The sequence below is a fragment of the Manacus vitellinus genome, unplaced genomic scaffold (genome assembly GCF_001715985.3).
Source record: "Manacus vitellinus isolate BGI_N305 unplaced genomic scaffold, ASM171598v3 scaffold_36_pilon, whole genome shotgun sequence".
Classification (NCBI taxonomy): domain Eukaryota; kingdom Metazoa; phylum Chordata; class Aves; order Passeriformes; family Pipridae; genus Manacus; species Manacus vitellinus.
Genome location: NW_021940508.1, coordinates 6,689,749 through 6,708,083, shown reverse-complemented (window position 1 = coordinate 6,708,083; position 18,335 = coordinate 6,689,749). Strand labels below are relative to the sequence as shown.

The following is an 18,335-nucleotide window of genomic DNA, read 5'->3' as shown; positions in this document are numbered from 1 at the left end:
CAGCGGCAGCACCGGGCTTGTTCTCGGGCTCCAAACGGGCATTTATTAAAATAGAAACGAACACGAAAAAGTACCGGCACGGCCTTCGCGACCCCGCGGCGAAAGGGGCAGCCCCGATGTCGTGAGGGCGAGAGAGGCCCCGGTGTCATGGCGGCCCCCGGTGCCCAGGGCGGGGGGGAAGCGGCCCCCGATGTTTGGGGGTTCAGTCCCCTGGTGTTTGGGGGGCTCAGTCCCTTGGTGTGGAGGGTTCAGGCCCCGGGTGTTTGGTGGGTTCAGGGCCCCGGGTGTGGGACGAGCAGCCCCCAGGGGGAGGGAGGTTCAGCCCCCGCTGCGTGTGTGAGGGGGTTCAGGCCCCCACCCTTCTCCCAGCCCAGCAGGGCCGGAGTCCCCTCGGCTGCCCTCGGGCAGGGAAGAGCAGGACCTCCTCCCAGGCCTCCCCTTGTCCCGGCCCATCCCCACGCCCCGGCCTGGGATCCGTGGGAAGCAACGGGAATCCAGGGGGGCCCGAGGTAGCCTGTGGGGGGACATGTCTGGGGCTTGGGGAGCCTTGCAGAGACCTCAGGAAGAGGGGTGATACAGACGAGGTATGTTCCAGCTTGTTTCACCCTCTCACCCCTGCCCCCCTTACCTCCCTGGGCTTGGCCTGCAGCTCCCCAGAGTGCTCCTACTGGGGAGCACTCCCAGTGTTGCTCTGGGGTCACCCCCAGACCCCCTCCCGAGGGCCCAGAGTTTGATGTCCCTGTTGCTTCCCCTCTCCCGAGGGACTGAGGTCCTGCCCATCCTCCAGCCCCTGATGGTGCTGCCGGCACACCCCTGCCCAAAGCTGCCTCCTGGTTGGGATTCACCCCACACCTGCCAATGGTGAAAGGCTCCTTGTTTTTGGCAATCTTCTCAGATCCGCGGTGCACGTGCTCTGGAGGCTCTTGCCCAGAGAGGGCTATCCCCAATGCTTCTGCAAAGAGCCCCAGGTCCCCATCCACGTGACAGCCGTGTCTCTGAGCCTTAGGAACCAGGGCAATGGCCACTTCCCTGACTGCCACTGACCCCATGGGGTCTGCCTTGCCCTAAAGGAGTCAGAGGATTGCTTGGAGTGAGGCTGACCCTGCAGAGCTGGTGCCCAGCAAGGCCCAGCCTCTCCCAGTCTTTTAACACAGCCCTGGCCTGGGAGCTGCGCCCAGGCCAAGAGGTGGGTCACTTTGCCTTCCCCAGTGACCCTCCCAGTCCCCACAGACCTGCCCCAAAAGGGGCAGCCCTGCACTGGTAGGGTCAGGGGGAAGAACAAGCACAGCACCTCAGGTCCTATGCATGAGCCTCTTCTGCGCTCCCAGCAACAATAAATACTAATAAATACAAACCCTTCCACACTTTCTGCTTCCACCCCCAGGGCCAATGTGGGTAGTCTTACCCAGAGCCCGGGCCCAACTCTTCACTTCCCATCCACCTCAGCCACAGACAAGTCTCCAAGCTGGGAGCAGCACCAGCAGAAGGCTTGGGCATGTTCCTGCAGTGCCAGGCCTGCTCCTCAGCCCCTGCCCCTCTGGGTGAAGCCCCCTGGGTGATCCCAGCCCTGCTGCAGGGCGTGGTGTCCGTGCTGGTCAGGAGGGTGGACGATGTTTCAAAGCAGTGTTTGCTTGCTGGCCTGTTACTCATCTCTCCCCGGAGTGCTGGACTGGAGGCTCCCCAGCAGCCCTGGGGGGTGAGGAAAGTCAGGCCCGGGGCGAGTAGCAGGGGTTCCTGGGCATCTCTGTGAAGGATTTCAGTTCGTAGGGGATCCCCGAATCCACCTCAATCGACTTGCGGGAGAAAAGCAGCCGGATGTCGTCGTGAAGGTAGATCTTCCCCGACTTGGAGCTGTGAAACCTGCACAGAGACAAGAGCAGGGCTGAGGGACGTCAGGCTCCCAGGCAAGGGCAGGGCAGCCTCAGTGAGCGTCACAACCCCCTTGACTATTCTGGCCCCTGGTCAAGGTGGCTACACTCTGGTTGCCTTCAGGAGGGACAGAGACAGCTGCCCTTGGGCAGGGTGGCAGCTGCAACCATCCCGGAGGAGCAGGCGGTCCCTGCTCCTCCCCAGGGTGACAGGGTCAGGCTGCCACCTTTCCTCCTGTCCAGCAGGCTTGGGACACATTGGAGAGGAACCCAGGGGTGACCCTGGGGCAGGTGCTTTACCTCAGATGCATCAGGTAGCAGAGGACCCTGCGGGGTGGGCTGGTGCCCAGTGGGTCGCTGGAGGCCACGGTGGCCCCCTCCTCCTCCCCCACGGGCACTAGGAAGATGCGATGGCGTAGGAAGGTCATGTGGTTGGCTGGCATGTCCTGGAAGTCGTATGTCACCAAGAACATCTTCACCACAGTCTTGTTGGGGTTAAATAAGGTCTGGGGGTAGAGGGGTAGGGAGTGAGACTGAGAAGGGCACACAGATGGATCTGTAGGGAAGGCATAGGGCATCTGGGAGCAGAAGCAGCCAACCCAAGGATGCAGAAAGCCCCACACCAGCCCCAGAGGGTTTAGCCTGGGGGTCACAGGTCAGTCCTTTCCACCCACCTCCATGCATCCCATCCCATCCCATCCCATCCCCACTGGATGTACACACTCTTTTGCCAAAACCCTGTCCCTCCTCACCAGTCTCTTCCTTCCCTGCATCTCCCACCACCTTCTACCCCCAGGACCTCATGCTCCACTCTGCTGTGCTGTGTTGGTGGCCTTGTACCCCCTCTGCACAAGCTTTTTGCCTGCTGCCTTGCCTAACAACATAATGGTGCATACCCAGCCCAATGGGGGACAACCAGAGCCCACCCAGCCCTGTCCCCAAGGTGCTACTGGAGGCCAGAGAATGACTCACCACTTGGATGGTTCCAGCTTTGGGGACACTGTAACCCTTCTTTCCCAAGGCCTCCAAGTCAATCACTCCCTGGAGCAAAAGAAACAGCATGTGAGAGAGGGAGAAAGCCCAGGGAGAGCCCAGCTGGGACCCACCACGCGGCTGAGACCCCCCCCTTTGCTGGGAACACCTGGCACAAGTCAGCATGAAGACGCTCAGCTCAGTTCCTCTCCAAACCAGGGAATGAACAAGCAGCAACAGAGAGGAGGTGATAGCGAAGCCACAACCATGAGGCATCGGGGCAGTGATCTGCCTGTGCATGTGCCCTCTTTATTTCCCTCTTTGCTTTTTGGGTTCAAGACTGCTCCTGGCACAGCCAGTCATCTGCACGGGTAGGTGGTTGCTTGAGCCACACTCTCCACAGGGGTGCCCAGGGTGCCCCGGGTGCCAGGGTACAGTCCCACTCACCCTCCCCTACAGTGCCAGCCCTCCCTCATCCACGCACCAGGAAAGGTGAGGGCACGCTGTGTTCAGAGATGTCGAAGTAGGTGACGTCAACGGGCAGGGTGACGTGCTGGGGGCAGTAGGAGCCGCTGGCACCAATCTCGGCCATGAAACCCTCGATCCTCCCCGACGGGGCAAAGCGCCCTTTCAGGATGGACTCCTGAGAGGGGAGGAAAGCTTTAGGGAGCTTCAAACACCAGTCCTTCCCCCTGCCTCAAAGCTCCAGGTGAGATCACCCCCACCTCCACTGCACCCACCTATCTGACTTGCCCTCACATGTCCAAAGACCACCCATGAGGGGCCCTGGCTCTGACAGAGACCCACCCTGAACTGGGATAAAACCAGCCATCTAACACAGTGAAGCAGCAAGAGTGCCTTGGCTCAGCCTCACAGCAGCCACCTCAGCAGGATCCAGTTTTTTTGCCTTCCCCAAGGATCTGGCTGAGCCATCCTGCTGGTGGCTGGTGGCTGGTGGCTGTGTGATGGCCACTGCATGCCATGCCCTTTGGGGACAATCAGCCCAGCCCCAAATCCAGGCTTCCATCAGCCCAGCCCCTCAGCCAGGTTCCCATCAGTTTCAGCCTCTCACACCCATTGCCAGTCCAGCCAGGAGTCCCCAAGACCCACCTCCCCCTGTCAGGTGGGCTCTGTTACCTCAAAGTTGCCCAGCAGAGCATGGCTGACAGTGGTGGTGGCCCAGGGTGCTGTGGGAGACCTGGTGCCCCTCCGGAGGCTGCTCCGGAGATGTCGCCTTGGAGAGAGAAGATTGGTGTTGGATTGGAGAGCATGCACCCCTAGCAAGCATGCATTCCCTAGACATTCCATGTCCCTGGGAATGTGGATCCCTCTCCAGATCTCCCATCCCTTTCTTTGCTGGGGGTTGAACCCACTTTACTACTCCCCAGGTGCTGAAGAAACCCCCCAATGCCCCACAGCCTGGGGTCTTGTGGAGGAGAGATGCCTGTGGCAGGGCAGGGCAGGGTAGGGCAGGGAAGAGGACTCAACTCAACCTGAATCTCCCGTGGGGCTGCAGGGTGCAGGGGTGGCCAGGCACCCTGAGCCCCCACGTCCATCCCACAGGGCTGCCAGGACACTCACGATTTGAGGCGCAGCCCGCTCTTCAGCCTCCTCCCGACTGCAGTGCAATCTGCAGAACTCTGGAGGGGACACGAAATGGAGAACTGTGTTAGGGCAGCGATCAGGGACCATGCACCCCTTGCCCTGCCCCACAGCCCCACAAGGGCCCCAGCAGATGGAACTGGCTCCTGTCCATGAAGAGCCATCATAAGCCTCTGCAGGGGTAGCCAGCAGGGCAGCATGAGGACTGGGGTGTCTGGTGGGGATGTGGGGCAGCCCAAATCCCAGAGTGACTCAGCTGGGGATGAGGGTGTTGGTAGCCAACTGAGGGTGCAGCACACAATTCCCACCTTGCAAAGTAGGTCTCAGGACCAGCCCCAGTGACAAGACACCCCCAGCCATAGCCATGAACCAACACCCCCTTGAACCTCCCAGGGACCAGTGACACGTACAAGGAAACTCCCCGACCAGCCTGGGAGAAGTTCAGTCCCCTGGTGATTCATGCAAAGTCCTCAGCAGTGTCACTGGGCAAAGGGGCTTGATGGCCACCCCTGCCCACAGCCAGGATCCTACAGCTACAGGTGGGGGGTTAAAGCCAGAGCTACATTGCAGCCTCCTTTTAAAGACGTCCCCTTTTCAGGGGTTTTCCCTTCTGGAAGCCACACAAAGGGCAGCACAACACAAAGGGATGATGGAGCTGGCTGGCATGACCGGGTGGGAAAACCCAGGGAAGCTGCTGGAGGGCTTCACTCTGCAAGGACAGTGCTGGGGGCAGCTGGACTGGGGGACAGTCATGAAAAAGGCATGCAGGAATGCAGCTGTGCACCTTGGATGGTGTGTCCCAGCTCCAAGCAGCAAGAAGCTACGGTGCCTCTGCCATCAGTTCCTGCAGATCCCTGCACCATGGGATGCCCCGGGTAAAGACAAGAGCATGCCAAGTATGGCATGAGCCTGCTGCAGCTTCAGCTGGCAGGACAGGGAGAGGGCAGGGAGCTGGTCAGAAGGGCACATAAGAAGGGAAGAATCGCAGGCAACTCCTGAGCTGGCAGGGTAGTTGCAAACACTGGGGGTCTGCCCCATTCCTGAGAGCTTGTGGTACCCTGAGGACATGCCAAAAGCTGCAGAAAAGCCAGTGACATCTGTGCACACAACACTGGGCCCCTAGGTCAGAGCATGTCCAGTCCCACTCCCTGCCACCAAACCCTTGCTCTAATGGATATCATGGCCAGGAGTTCAAGCCATCCCACACATCTGCCTTCTGGCTCATCAGGCAGGCAGAGGCCAGATGCTTTTCCCAAGCTTGCTGGTATATCCAGCTTAACATGAAGCCATCAGACACCACATATGGCCCTATGCCATGTGTCCAGCTCTCACTGCCATGGGGATGTTGTCTCCTGTCCAAGCAAGGCTCTCCAGGACAGAAAGCTGGTTGCAAGCAGAGAATCCAGTGACTACAGGATGTCAAGAGCTGGTTGAAATATACCATGTGTCCTGGGGCTGGCTGTCAGCTCCTGCCTTGCTCACACCAGTGCTGCAGCACTAGGACACTACAGGGCACAGTGGACTACATTGCCCACAAGGACAGTCCTGAGCTCCGGGTATCCCCAGGCCATTCCCTGCCCCCCCCCATGAGCAATGCTCACCTTGGCAGCAGGAAGCAGGTGATTCCAGAAAGGGGCCCCCTTGGCATCAGTGCTGCGGCACGCTGTGGGGACGGGGTGGCATGGCAGGACCCTCTTCTTCCTTGCCGGTGGGGACAGGCTCTCATCCTCAGAGCAGGAGTCGGCCACAACCTCACCAGCAGGCAGCAACTTCCTTTTGGCTGGGCAGCTGCTGCTGAAGTGGCTGCTCCCACAGGGTGTTGTCTCCTGGAAGCTCAGGTTGCTGGGCTCAGGACTGAGCGCTGTCTGCGGAGCTGGGGGCTCTTTGCACCCATTGCCCACCACTGACCCTTCATCTTCTCCACCAGCCCTGCTGCTGTGAGCTGGGCTGCTGCCTGGCTTCTCTCTCTTCCCACCAGAGTCCAACTGGGTTGTTTGTGCAATACTGTGCAATTCAAGGTGAAGTACATTGTGGCCACTTGCTGGCTCCCCATTTTCTCCATAGTCTGTGGGATGATCCCCCGATGAGACAGAGCAACTGTCTCTCATGTGCAAAGTACTGCAAGCAATGTGCTGGGGCCAGGAGGAGGAGGAGGACGAGGAGGACGAGGAAACATACTGTGACTTGTCCTCTCTGCTGGCTTTGGGGCTGTGGCTAGGGCTGCCCTCACAGCGGTGCTCCACCACACGCAGCCCGCTGTGGGAGAAGTGCTGGGCAGAGCCGCACAGGGATAACTCCTCCACCAGCAGACCATCCTCAAAGGAATCGTCATCGTCCAGGGAAGGCTGCCCAGGGCCCCCATCGCGCTTGCTCTCCACCCCCCTGTCACCCCAGTGAGTTCGTTTGGGATCTCGCCCCCCCTCCAGAGTTCGCTGCTCAGGGTATCCCCTTTTGACAGCCGGCTGGCTGCCTGCCCGCTGCTCCGTGCTCTCAGAGGAGCTGGAGAGATGGGAGAAGATGGAGACCTGGTAAACCTTCTGGCGCTTGATCTCTGTCTCGTTGTAGCCCATGAGGATGCTGCGGTGGGTGCAGCGCTGCGAGGAGGGCTCCAAGGGCGCCTCTCCACTGGGCCGGGACAGGCTGGGGTCTGTGCTGCGCTCCGGGGGCAGGGACGTCTCTGTGTGGATGTGCCGCATGGAGCCTCACTTGCCTGGACTCCGAGTGGAGCCAGAGTCAGAACAGCCCATGCAGCAGCAGGAGTGGGACTGTAAAGTGCCACAGGTCAGGGTGCAAGGGCAGGGGGTGGAAGCTGGACCCCCCTTGCTCAGGATCTCTGTTTGAGCCCTCCACTATGAAGTGGTCTGCAGCACAGCATCTGAAAAAAGAAGGGTAGGAGGATGGAGATCAGCCTGGGATCCCTACCCTCATCCAGACTTCTGGTTGCAAGAAACTTAGCGGGATACGGGCAGCTCCTCACACAGCCCCACTTGAACCTCCCGCTCCAGGGACAGGAAGAGGAATTAGGCTGGTTTTGCTTTCTGGGGAACCCTGAGGCATCACCCACCTGCAGGTTCAGCACTTCCTTCCCAGCCGGGGCAAGGAGAGAAGTCTCCAGCCAGGCAGGAGACTACTGGGGACAAGTCTGGACAAGTGGGGAGGAAGAGGCCTGCCCTCTGCCAGGGACTTGACGTGCTTGTGGTGCTCTGGAGCACAGGAGTCAGGCAGGTCAGACCAGTCCCAGAGGGACTCAGGCCTGTAATCCCTCCTTTGGGCAACAGCAACAAGATCTCCCAGTGCTGGCCAAGACAACCTGGTGCCCTACAATGCCAGCCCCACAGGAGGGACAGGAACCTGGCCTAGCATCCCTGTTACCTCTGCCAGCTTGGACCAGGCGCTTCCACCACCTAAATCAGCATCTGGGTGGTACTAGGGCCACCATCCACCCACTCCTGCCAGCCCCAAGGGCCTGGCCTCCTCCATGCTGCATGGCACCTCGCTTTTGGTTCAGCCCAGCTTGAGAGCTGTGAGAATCCTGTCCAGGAGTTTTTCAGTTCAGCAGACTGAAGAAAAACTGCCCACGCCTGGCAGCTCTGCCTGATGTGGAGCAAGGGCTTAGGGGCGAGTGAGCAATAGGGAAATTGGTTCTGCAGGTAAATCAAGGCTATCTGGAGAGCAAGGCTGCATGTGGTATTTTGACCCTGCCACAAAGTGGTAGGCCAGGATGGTTGAGCCCAGGAACTTTATTTAAAAGGAGTGATAAAAGTAATGCATCAAGATATGCTGGGGGCTGACTGGTTGGAAAGCAGCTCAGCAGAAAAGGCCCTGGGGGTCTTGGTGACCATGAGCCAGCAATGTGCCCTTGTAGCAAAGAAAAACCAGTGTCCAGGGCTGCACTAGGCACAGCATTGCCAGCAGGACAAGGGAACTGATCCTTTGTCTCTGCTCAGCGCTGGTGAAGTCACCTGAGAGTGCAGCAAAGGGACACCAAGGAAAAATTAAGGGACTGGAGCATCTGTCCTGTGAGAAAAGCTGGGAGAGATGGGACTGTTCAGTTTGGAGAAGAGAAGGCTCAGGGGGATCTTATCTATATATATATATCTATATCTATAAGAGGTTCCCTCTGAACATCAGGAAACACAATTTTTTTTGTTACTTTGAGGGTGACTGAGCACTGTAAACAGTTGCCTAGAGAGGTAGTGGAGTCTTCATCCTTGGAGATATTCAGAAGTCATCTGGACACAGCCTTGGGCAATGGGTCTAGGTGGCCCTGCTTGAGCAGCAGGGTTGGATCAGACACCCTCCAGATGTCCCTGCCAACCTCAGCCCCTCTGTGTAGCCCACACCAGTGCAGCCTGCCCTGGCTGCCCCCCGCACTCACCCCTCTGCAGCAGAACCCTGCTTATCTCCGGATTAACTTCCCTGTCCCACAGCAGGCGGTCGTTGGCACAACCAGCTGAAGACACCTGCCAGTCAGGCACCCCCCAGAAGCGCCGTGGCTGCCGTGGAATGGCTCCCACCATCACGGGGTGCCTCCGAGCCTCTGCAACGTCCTCTCCAGCTCTTCAGTGTCCACAGGGGCTCTGGGGGGATGGAAAGTGGAACATGCAGGGCTGCAGTGTTTCAGATGCTTTCCAGGAGTAGGGCAGGAGGGTACTGCCCCTCTGCGGGGTCACACAGCCAGGGAAGGCAGCTTTTAGTCTCAGCCTTTCCCAACCACCCAAACCAAAGGCCACATACATCTCAACCATCTCAGGCAGTGCTATCACCCCGACTGACACTTAACCACAAGTACTTTAAGCTAAGCTGTGAACTCTCATACCTGGATTGTATTTTACATCCCCTTTGCATGCCTTCCTGTATGAAACCCTGTGCATATGAACAGATTCCTCTTTCTTTCTGGTGACCATTTCATGCCTTGCTTTACAAGACACTGCAGCAACCCCTGGGCCTCCAGCTAGCTCCTGGTCTCATGTTCACCTCCTCCCCCTTCCACCCACTGCACAGGACACTTCAGGCCCTACAGATAAGGAGAAGAGCTTGGAATTGTTTTCTTCCAATAAGAGGTGACAGTCAGGAAAGGCAGAAACAAGGAGCCTGACAGCCCTGAGCCATGATGACCCCCCACCAGCTTTCCCCAGCACAAAGACAACAGTCCTTTCATGTGCACAGCACTCACCTGCTCAGATGTGCCCTTGATGCACAGCTGAGATTTGCAGATGCAACACAGCTCCCCTGCAGTCATAATCCACCGGCACTGCAGCTTTGATGCCTGAAAGAGGGCAGAGAGGAGAGTCAGCCCAGGCAGCAGCTCATATCGAAACATCTTCAGAGTGGGCAGGAGCCCTAGGACACCTCCACCCTCAGCACCTCTGTGGAAGGGCAGCTCACGGGCTTTGCCAGCCCAGGAACCTCCAGATGAAGGAGGAAAAGGTGCCTGCCCTCCCCACTTCCCTCCACATGCATCCCTCAAATGGGGGCTCGCTGCAGCAGCCATCCAGAGGGAAGTCACCATCTGGGCATCCCATGTTAGCAGCAAGCACTGCTCTGAAAGCTAGAAACAGCACGGCCAGGCAAATGAAGAAAAACCTCAAATGGATGTTCAGAGGCACCAACATTCAAGTGCAAACCCCCTCTGGCACCCTGGTCTGGCAAGTTCTGCATCCCACCATCTTGCAGGTGGGAAGGCAGCTTCAGCAGGTCACTCACTGTGCTCACTGCCTGACCTCACCTGCCCCAGGAAACAGGCTGTTCTTTCATTATGTTTCCAATAAGATTTGTAATTACAGGCTGCCAGGGCCAGTCCCTCAGACTCGGACAGCCCAAAAGCCACTGTCAGCAGTAGTGGGGAAGGGCACTGACAGCAACCAGCCAGAGCAGGACTTGCTGAGATAAAATACACTGGCACCCAGGGGGCACTTGCAGTTGGGCAAATCAATGTTGCAGCATAATAAACCTCGGGTCCAAAACCTCAACAAGCTTTTTGCAAAGACCAGCTCCTCCTGCACCCCACATGAGGCCTGCACCAAAGCATGTAGGAAAGCAAGTAAATGCCCTCATTTGCTGGTGGATGCTGAGGTGGTAACATGCTGTGCTCTGCCTGCCTTGAAGGTTGCTGTTTCCCTCCTCCATCTCTGGGGGAGACTTTTACCGTGACTTGCGTGGCACAGTCAACCACTGGGAAGCAAAATCAGCAACCAACAGCAAGAATCATCGTGGTGCAGTGGGAGAAAGTGTGTGTCCCTGCCAGAACAAATACAGTTTCACCTGAATCCTTTCTTTCTCCTTCCCACGCCCTCCGAAGTCACAGCCATTTGCTCCCCAACAGCAGCTGCCTTTCAGGAGAATGGATCCATCAGGAGAGGCTGACCTGCTGACACCACAAACCCACCCCAGCAGAGACCTAGAACGCAAGGGGGGCTGCACCATGTTTTGCCAGCCCAGATACTGTTACTTGAAGTATCGTGTTGGAAAATGCCAGAATTCCTCAGCCCACCCAAAAGTGTCTTCAATTACACCCTGGGATCTTCTTGTACATCCCCCCGGAGGAGTGCCCATCAGCCTGGGATGGAGAGCAGCTGGAGCACAGCATTGCTTTGCACCCTCTTCAAGATGCAAGACACTGTGTCCAGGGGAGGTTCTCTTAGCTGTGTTTAGCTCTGCCTCCCAGGGCACTCCCAGCCAGCTCTCGGTAGGGCTCAGCCTCTGAGAGCACCCACAGAGCAAGACAACAACACCAGGACCAGGGACTCCTGCATTCCAAGCAGGGACAACAAGGAGAAAGCACCTGATCATCTCTCCCTTTTCCTCCCCTTGAGCCAGGCATTGCCAGAGCCCCCCTTCTGGTCACACGCATGGGACAGAGCCAGGTCCAGGTCCAGCACAGGTACCATCCCCTGGATGCAGCACATGGGACTCCACATGCCCAAGCCAAGGGTTTGGCCCTCTCAAGCCCAAGTAATGCTGATTTTGCCAGTGTTTTAGCCTGTGCTGGTGGTCTGACTCTCAAATATGACTTAAAGGGCTTTGCCTCTTGAGGGAAGCCCAGCCAGAGCTCCTCCCACTCTCTGCCCTGCTCTTGCCAGGCTCCCAGGCCCCCTCAGTGCTCAGAAGACAGGAGGGGCCCTGTGCTTTTGCCAGGATCTCCCAGCACCTGGATCTGGAGCTATGCCAGGCACAGCTTTCCTCTATTCCTTTGCCTGGGGAAGGGCACCATGCTTCAACAGCCAAGAAACACCCAGTGCCAAAGCACCTGCAGGGAGGGAGTGTGTCCCAGGCACTGGGACAGAAACACTCTGTTCCTTGGGGACACCAAGCCACTAGATCCTGACACAGAATGACACAGAGAGGGTCATGAGACTTGGCTTACCTGCTGGTTCCATTCCTATTAGCACATCCAGGGGGAACCCAGGATTAACAGACCATGGTGTCAGCCTGGTGGCAACAGTGCAGGATGGTGGGTGAGGAAGGGTCCCTGTCTGGGCGATGCAGCAGCTGTACCACATGCCTGCAGCCTGCAAAAGGACTGTTGCTGTTTCAGCTGTACTGTGCCAGCTAGAAATGAGGTGGGATGGGTGCAGGGCAGCTCTGCCAGCCAGGGAGGTGTCTGTCATGGGGCAGGATCTGCAGAGCCCTTGGAAAGGGGAGCTTGGCAGGGCTGGCAGCTTAGCACTGGTGCAAGGAAGAAAGCCAGAGCTATGCCTGAAGGGGCCATGCTTGCCCAGTGGGGATCCATGTGGCTTCCCAGACCAGCACTGCCAGCCAGTCAAGGGGACACATGGCTAGTGGAGAAGAGGTTTTGGCCTGGGCACTGCTGGCTGGGGCAGAGCACCATGCTCGGGGGCTGACAGAGCCAAAAGGAGTCCTTCCACCATTTAGACCAGAAAAAAACCCCAAACCAACCCCTAATTGGCTTTTACTGCCTCCCTCTCTCCTGCTTCGTCTCCTGAGAAGTGGTAAGGAGACATTTCCAGCCTCACTGGGGGTGAAGCAGGAACCACACAGCCAGGAAGTAGAAGGGCTGTCATTACAAGAGGGCATATAGTCATTCTAAGAATGCGCAGAGCACAAGGCAAGAGAAGAGGCAACGGAAACTGCTGGAAACAGACTGTCTGGAGGATAAATCACAGCTCCATTGGTCCTATCTGAACCCAGGGAGAAGGGAGGAAATCTAACCAGTGCAAGTGCAAACACAGGAGCTCCCTGGCACAGTCTAGAGCAGAGCTTGCAAAGTGCCAGCAGGCAGAAAGTTTCCGTCACAACCCTGAGGGATGGCACCACTAGCAGTAATGCTGCCACCGGAGAAGGGTTTCTGCACAGCATGACAGATCAGGCGTATCACCACCAGGAGAGAGACAGACTACCTCCAGCACTGTCCACAGGAGAGGTGGCAATCCTGGGGAGAAGCTGGCTAGAGAGATGCTAGAGGAGTAAACTGCGCCTGAAGGGAAAGATGACCAGTAGCCATGGCTCTGGCACTATCCTGGAGTTCAGGTTGGGGTTGAAGGAGCTCACACTTGGTGGAAACAAGGGGGAGGGACGAGGGGAGGGAGTGAGAGAAGATGCAGAGGGAGGGAGCATCCTTGTCCCACTGCAAGGGCAAGTGCTGCTCTTGGGGGTCCTCAGGAGGCCTCCTGCCATGCCAGATTTATGCAGCTGCAGAGCCTCACTCAGTGCTGGCCCCTGCTAGTAATGGAGGGAAAGCCCGAGCCCAGAGGGGAAGGATTGGGCAAGAGGCAGTGCCTGTGTTAGGAGTGCAAGCTCCTGGAAACCACCAGACACAGCTTCTACAGAGGCAGATCCGACACCTCCCTCTGCCCGCAGCACGGCGTTCGTGAGGTGCTGCTGCTGCCCTTCCTCCCTCCCATCCCGTAGGAGGGGGCACTGACGGGGGTGCAGAAGCCCCTGGGGACAGAGCAGCCCGCTCTGCAGGGCACTTTGCTGGGGGTCCAGGCTGCAGCAGGCTCCCGAGGGGCTGAGGTCTGCCCAGCAACATGCGACGCCTCCCCAGCCCCACACACAGGTGCCGCAGGGACTGAGCCCTTCTGCTCGGCTAAGTCAGGATAACACAATGAAACCTCTCCCGGGAGGTGGGGGAGCCGGAGCAGAGCTCCCAGCCCAGGGACTTACCCCTTCTCCCTCCGATGCCCCACGTCGTGGCATGGATCGCCTCTGCACACCTTGCCCAGGTGCCTCTCGTGCAGCCAGCGATGCTGACAATAGCCGCCAACTGGGAAGGGGGGCTCACAGGGTCTGCAGGCAGATCCCATTATGCGACGGCCACCTGTGTATAGCTTTCCCCCCACGTCCAACCTCTCCCCGCCAGCCTCCCCTCCATGCACGGCTGCCCCTCTTCCCAGGAAAGCACAGTCAAAGAATGAAAAGCAGCTTAAAATCCGGCAGGACAATCGGGCAGCTCTCCAAAGCCGGCAGCACCCCCTGCCCACCCAGCCCAGCAGGCTCAAACCTCAGCAATACAGCCCCACGGCTGCCCAGCTCCAGCGTTCGACCGGGAGCCCAGGAAACCTGCAGCAGGCAGGGCAGGGAAATCCCATGCAGCAGCCGCTTACAGGGAGGACAGCCCAGGTTGAGGACAGACCTTTGTCTCTGCCTGCCTGTCTCGCTCGCTCGCTGCCGGAGGAGGAAGAGGGGGGCGATGGGGGACAGCGAGCAAAGATAACACCCCTAGGAGGGATGTCACAGCCACGTTAATCACTTGGAATTCCAGCCAGCACAGACCCGGGCGCCGCAAATATGGGCAGCAAATGGAGATGCTCAAAGCTCTGAAATAATTGGATCCTTTCACAAGAGCCGAGCCCAGAATCCAGCACAGGAATTCAGTCCCTGCTGGAAGTCGAGAGATCAAATACACGGAGAGAGGCGCAGCACAAGCAATCCTCAGCCACCGCTGTATCCAGCTCCAGAGCTCCTGGCGCTGCTCTAATCTCAGGTGCCTTCCCAGCGGGAGCGAGGGAGCACCACAGCGGAGAGCACGAGTGCCCAGCAGAGCCCAGCTGAGGACCGGCCCTTTCCCATCCAACTTACTCTACTTGTGGCAAGGTGCAGAAGCGCTGCCAACGCGAAACAGGGTTTTGTGAAGAAGACTAGCGGCCTCGGAGCCTTGCTCGACCGGAGGAACAGTCCATGGGAAGGAGACCCCGAAGCTGCCGTCTGGCCTCCGCAGCCCTGCAGGGGAGATGCCTGGCCCGGCAGGCTTCCCAGCCCGCATCACATTCCCGGCGAGACGCGCACACGGCACATGTAGGCTCCTGCTCGGCGCCTCAACGGCAATGAAAAGGCACAGAGGCTTCTGCCAGAAAACAAAGAGGCAGCGGCAGAGCTGGGGGTGGGGAAAACTCTCCGCTGCCCAAGAGGATCCCTGCAGAGGCAGCAGGATGCTGCTGGGCTCCACCGCGGCTATTCAGCCCCGCGAGCCGGAGGTGGCACCCACTCGCCCGGCACAGGGAGTCCGGAGGGCAGGCAGCTCCCATTCCCCTCCCCGAGTAAGGGCCGAGTGGGAAGTGCTGGAGGACACAAGCCAGGCCCAGGACAACAGCTGTCCACAAGCAGCGAATTCCTCCGGGCTGGCTCTGCTTCATAAAAAGCTGCTTCCTTTCACCTTGATGTAGCTGCCGTGCACCATCGTCCACAGGGGAAGGTGCAGCCGGCACCTCGCCTGCCAGCCTTGGGGAGCCCCAGGGTGCTGGCCTTGCAGCACCACAGTGGCCTCAGCTGTCACCCTGAGGCAACAAAGAAAGTACCTGCAGTGAAAGTGAGCCCCTGGCCACCCAGGCACAGGGACATGTTGGCCAGCTCCCTTCCAGTCCTCTTGTCCCTCTCCAGGGGCGGTGGCCTGAGGGACAGGGACCCTGGCCACTGGGTGACCGTGCAGACTGGCTGCTTCAGGTCAGACCTTGATGCCAACTGCAAGCAATGGAAAATTTTCCACCACTGGTGATTACAAAGTCACATGCCTATGTCGCCAGTTACAGGATGGCTGTGAGAAGGCAAGTGGGTCTTGGCAAAGGGGCCACTTCTGCTCTGTGCTTGCATGACACCTGAGGTCTCTGGCCATGACCAGGGCTGCCACATCTCAAGTTCGATAAGGGTATTTGTCCAAGGGAGGCATCCCCCAGGTCCAAGCTGGACTAGGCCCTCACCATTCTAAGTAATGCACAAATGTTAGCAGTAATAGTCCTTTTTACTTGATCTCCCAAGAGGAGGAATAACATCCTGGGGTTGGTGTTATCAGAAGCCCTGCAAACCCTATTCCAACCTGTTTAACTCAATTCCAGTGGCAAGGCAACCACTTACAGTAACTCCCATCCTGTCAGCTCCCTGTCCTGGGCAGTGCACCATGGGAAGCCTGATCTACATGTGCAGCATGAACAGCCCAGCCCGTTCTCCAGCACCACTAGCTGGGTACAGAAATAGGAGCCTCTGACAGGGAGCTCTGGCAGTGGGGTGACGCTTTCTGAGCCAGGAGAAGACAGCACAGAAATCAGCAGGTGATGGGATCCCTTTTGCTCCCACCTCTGCTCTCACCTCTCTTCTCTCTCTGTTCACCACTGTATACAGCCCCAGGCATCCACAGCCCCCTCTTTGCTCCTTACCAAGCCAGCTCCTTCTGTACCCTGACGCCCTGTAGCCATCCACACTGCCTGAACCCAGATGCACACCACTTCACCTTCCCCACATCCTTCACATGGCAGCTGGGTTCTGTATCCCCACAAGTGTGCTCTTCTTCATACCCACCCCAACCTCCACCACTCGCAGGTCCTGCCCTGTTTCCTCAACCCCCCAAGGGTTGTCCCCAGCTCCTTACCTGTGCTCTGTTGCCTCCTTATTGCTGCAGCTCACACCTCAACTTACCCCATTCTCCTCCCACCCCTGGTTTGCACACATCTGCAGCCCCACCAGCCCATGCCTCCTCACACACACTCCTCTGATGAGTCCCTGAGACCCACCTGAGAGAACCACGGCAGCATCACCTTTCCCTACCTCCCCAAATGGTCACTGGGCACCGCAGAGCAGAGGAGAAAGTCCCAGGGATGCTGAATTACTCTGATCAGCTCCGGACACAGGCGTCAAATCTACACGGCAGAGAGAGCAGGCCAAGTGTCTGCAGTGGGGAGGGCAGCAAGGGTTGTGCACACAGGATTTGCCTGGTGGGAACTGCCCATCCCCACTGCAGCCCCTCTTGCAATACACTTCCTTTTACTGTAAGAGCCCGTAAGAGCCCTGCAAGGGAGGTGCTTGAGCACAGGCACTCGGGCCTCCCTCTTGGTTACCAAGCTGCAGCCTGCAGATAAGGCTGCAGCAGCTGTGGGGACATTCAGCATCTTTTCCACTCCCCGTGCTAGATGTGTATGTGGCACAGGGGGAGGAGATACCACATGCAAACACACACACACGGCTGTGCACACCCACCCAACTCACCCTTATCCAGCAGCGATTTAGAAAAGCTCAGGTCTAGCCCAGGCCAGAGCAATGACATGGGCTGGACAGGCATTCGGGCCATAAAGGCGAGGCTTTATCCATCTTTGATTGTAAAGAGCTGGACACAACCAGGGCTACAGCAGGGAAGGAGGATTTGTGCTATGAATTCAATGTCCTGCTCCTTGTCACGGAAAAGGAAAGCCTTCCCTTAGGACTGCAGGTGAGAAACACCCTGCTGGAATTAGGAAAAGGGTGTCACAGTTTTCATCTGTAAACACTCATACTGTTGCCCGTAATGAAGTCAAACACATGAGAGAACAAGCCCCTTAGAAGGGAAACAAGGGGGTAGGAGGGACTGTCATGTCTGACTGCAGGCATATCCATACACAGGGCAGTGGGAGACCCAGTCTAGCTCCTATTACATCCTGTGAAACTGGCAAACCTCCTAGTCCTCACACACTGAACCACCCATGGGGTCCCACTGACAGCAGAGCTGTCTGCCCAGTGCACCTGCCGCCCCCTCCACAGGGGTTCCTGTAGGGCTGCCAGGGCTCTGAGCAATGCACATGGCCAGGGATGCCCTCTGGATGGAAGGGGAAATCCACCTGGCACCTGGGTGTTGCATGGAGATGGAGAGGAAGACAAAACTGGTTCAAACCAGGAAGAGGCTGGAGAGGATGTGCCCTTGGGGCTATCCGGCACGTGCAACCTGTAGGGACTGGGGCACTGGCATATCAGCATCCTCCATCTTCATGGAAGCAACAGTGAACAGGGACAGGCTCAAGAGGCAGCTGCATTCCCATACAACCCTTGTGTGCAGGGCACGAGCTCCCACATCAGTCTCTGCAAGAACCCTGGGCAAACTCTGCCTGCTGCCACTGTTGCACCCATGTCTTTTTCTGCTGCTTCTGTGGGAACACACAAAGCTCAGAGACCTCATAAACCAACCCAAGGACACTGGGTCCAAAACGCCTTCAACTCTGGTGGCAGCCATGCTGTTGAGGACACAGATGTCCCTCAAGACCTGACCCTGCTAGGCAGACAGAGCCTGTGAGGTACCTGAGAGCTCTCCAAGTGCTACCAGAAACCAGTTCATCTCCAGCCGGGCAGCACTTGTACCCGCAGCTGGGAACAGACCTCAGGGGCCTCTTGGCCCAGACCACCAGATCCTGCTGCTCTCAATACTCACGGGTGTTGTAACAGGGATAATCCAAATGATACCAGAATGTCCAGAGCATTACTGAGTAACAAGTGGACTGATGAGGAAGTGAGAGCCATCACAGCCCAGTGTCAATGAGCCTGAGGGAAAGGCTGAAAGGAGCAACTTGAGAAGGGATCTGGGGACTAACAAAGGTTCATGGCAATGTCCTAGACATTGAAAATCCATATAAAAGCATCTGGGGAGCCTGGACATCCACCCAGCCTCTGCCAGATGAGAGGGCAGACGTAGCTCCTGCT

At 57.8% G+C, this 18,335-nt stretch overlaps 1 protein-coding gene across 2 annotated transcripts in view; it reads right to left on the bottom strand.

Moving 5' to 3' along the window:
• Window positions 1-30: 30 nt before the first annotated feature.
• FAM214B (family with sequence similarity 214 member B) overlaps window positions 31-18,335 on the bottom strand; it is a 33,326-nt gene continuing 15,021 nt past the window's right edge. Inside the window, exons 1-10 of one of the 2 annotated variants that reach the window (XM_018077324.2) lie at window positions 11,809-11,959; window positions 9,619-9,711; window positions 8,821-9,022; window positions 6,044-7,317; window positions 4,422-4,480; window positions 3,978-4,074; window positions 3,325-3,483; window positions 2,841-2,909; window positions 2,169-2,374; window positions 31-1,860 (exon numbers count right to left, since the gene is read on the bottom strand). In XM_018077324.2, the coding sequence (XP_017932813.1) occupies window positions 1,707-1,860; window positions 2,169-2,374; window positions 2,841-2,909; window positions 3,325-3,483; window positions 3,978-4,074; window positions 4,422-4,480; window positions 6,044-7,138 (1,839 nt within the window). In that variant the 5' untranslated portion in view covers window positions 7,139-7,317; window positions 8,821-9,022; window positions 9,619-9,711; window positions 11,809-11,959 and the 3' untranslated portion in view covers window positions 31-1,706. Of the gene's footprint in view, window positions 1,861-2,168; window positions 2,375-2,840; window positions 2,910-3,324; window positions 3,484-3,977; window positions 4,075-4,421; window positions 4,481-6,043; window positions 7,318-8,820; window positions 9,023-9,618; window positions 9,712-11,808; window positions 11,960-18,335 lie in introns of those variants that run through there. The other variant, XM_008927715.3, reaches the window with a different exon arrangement.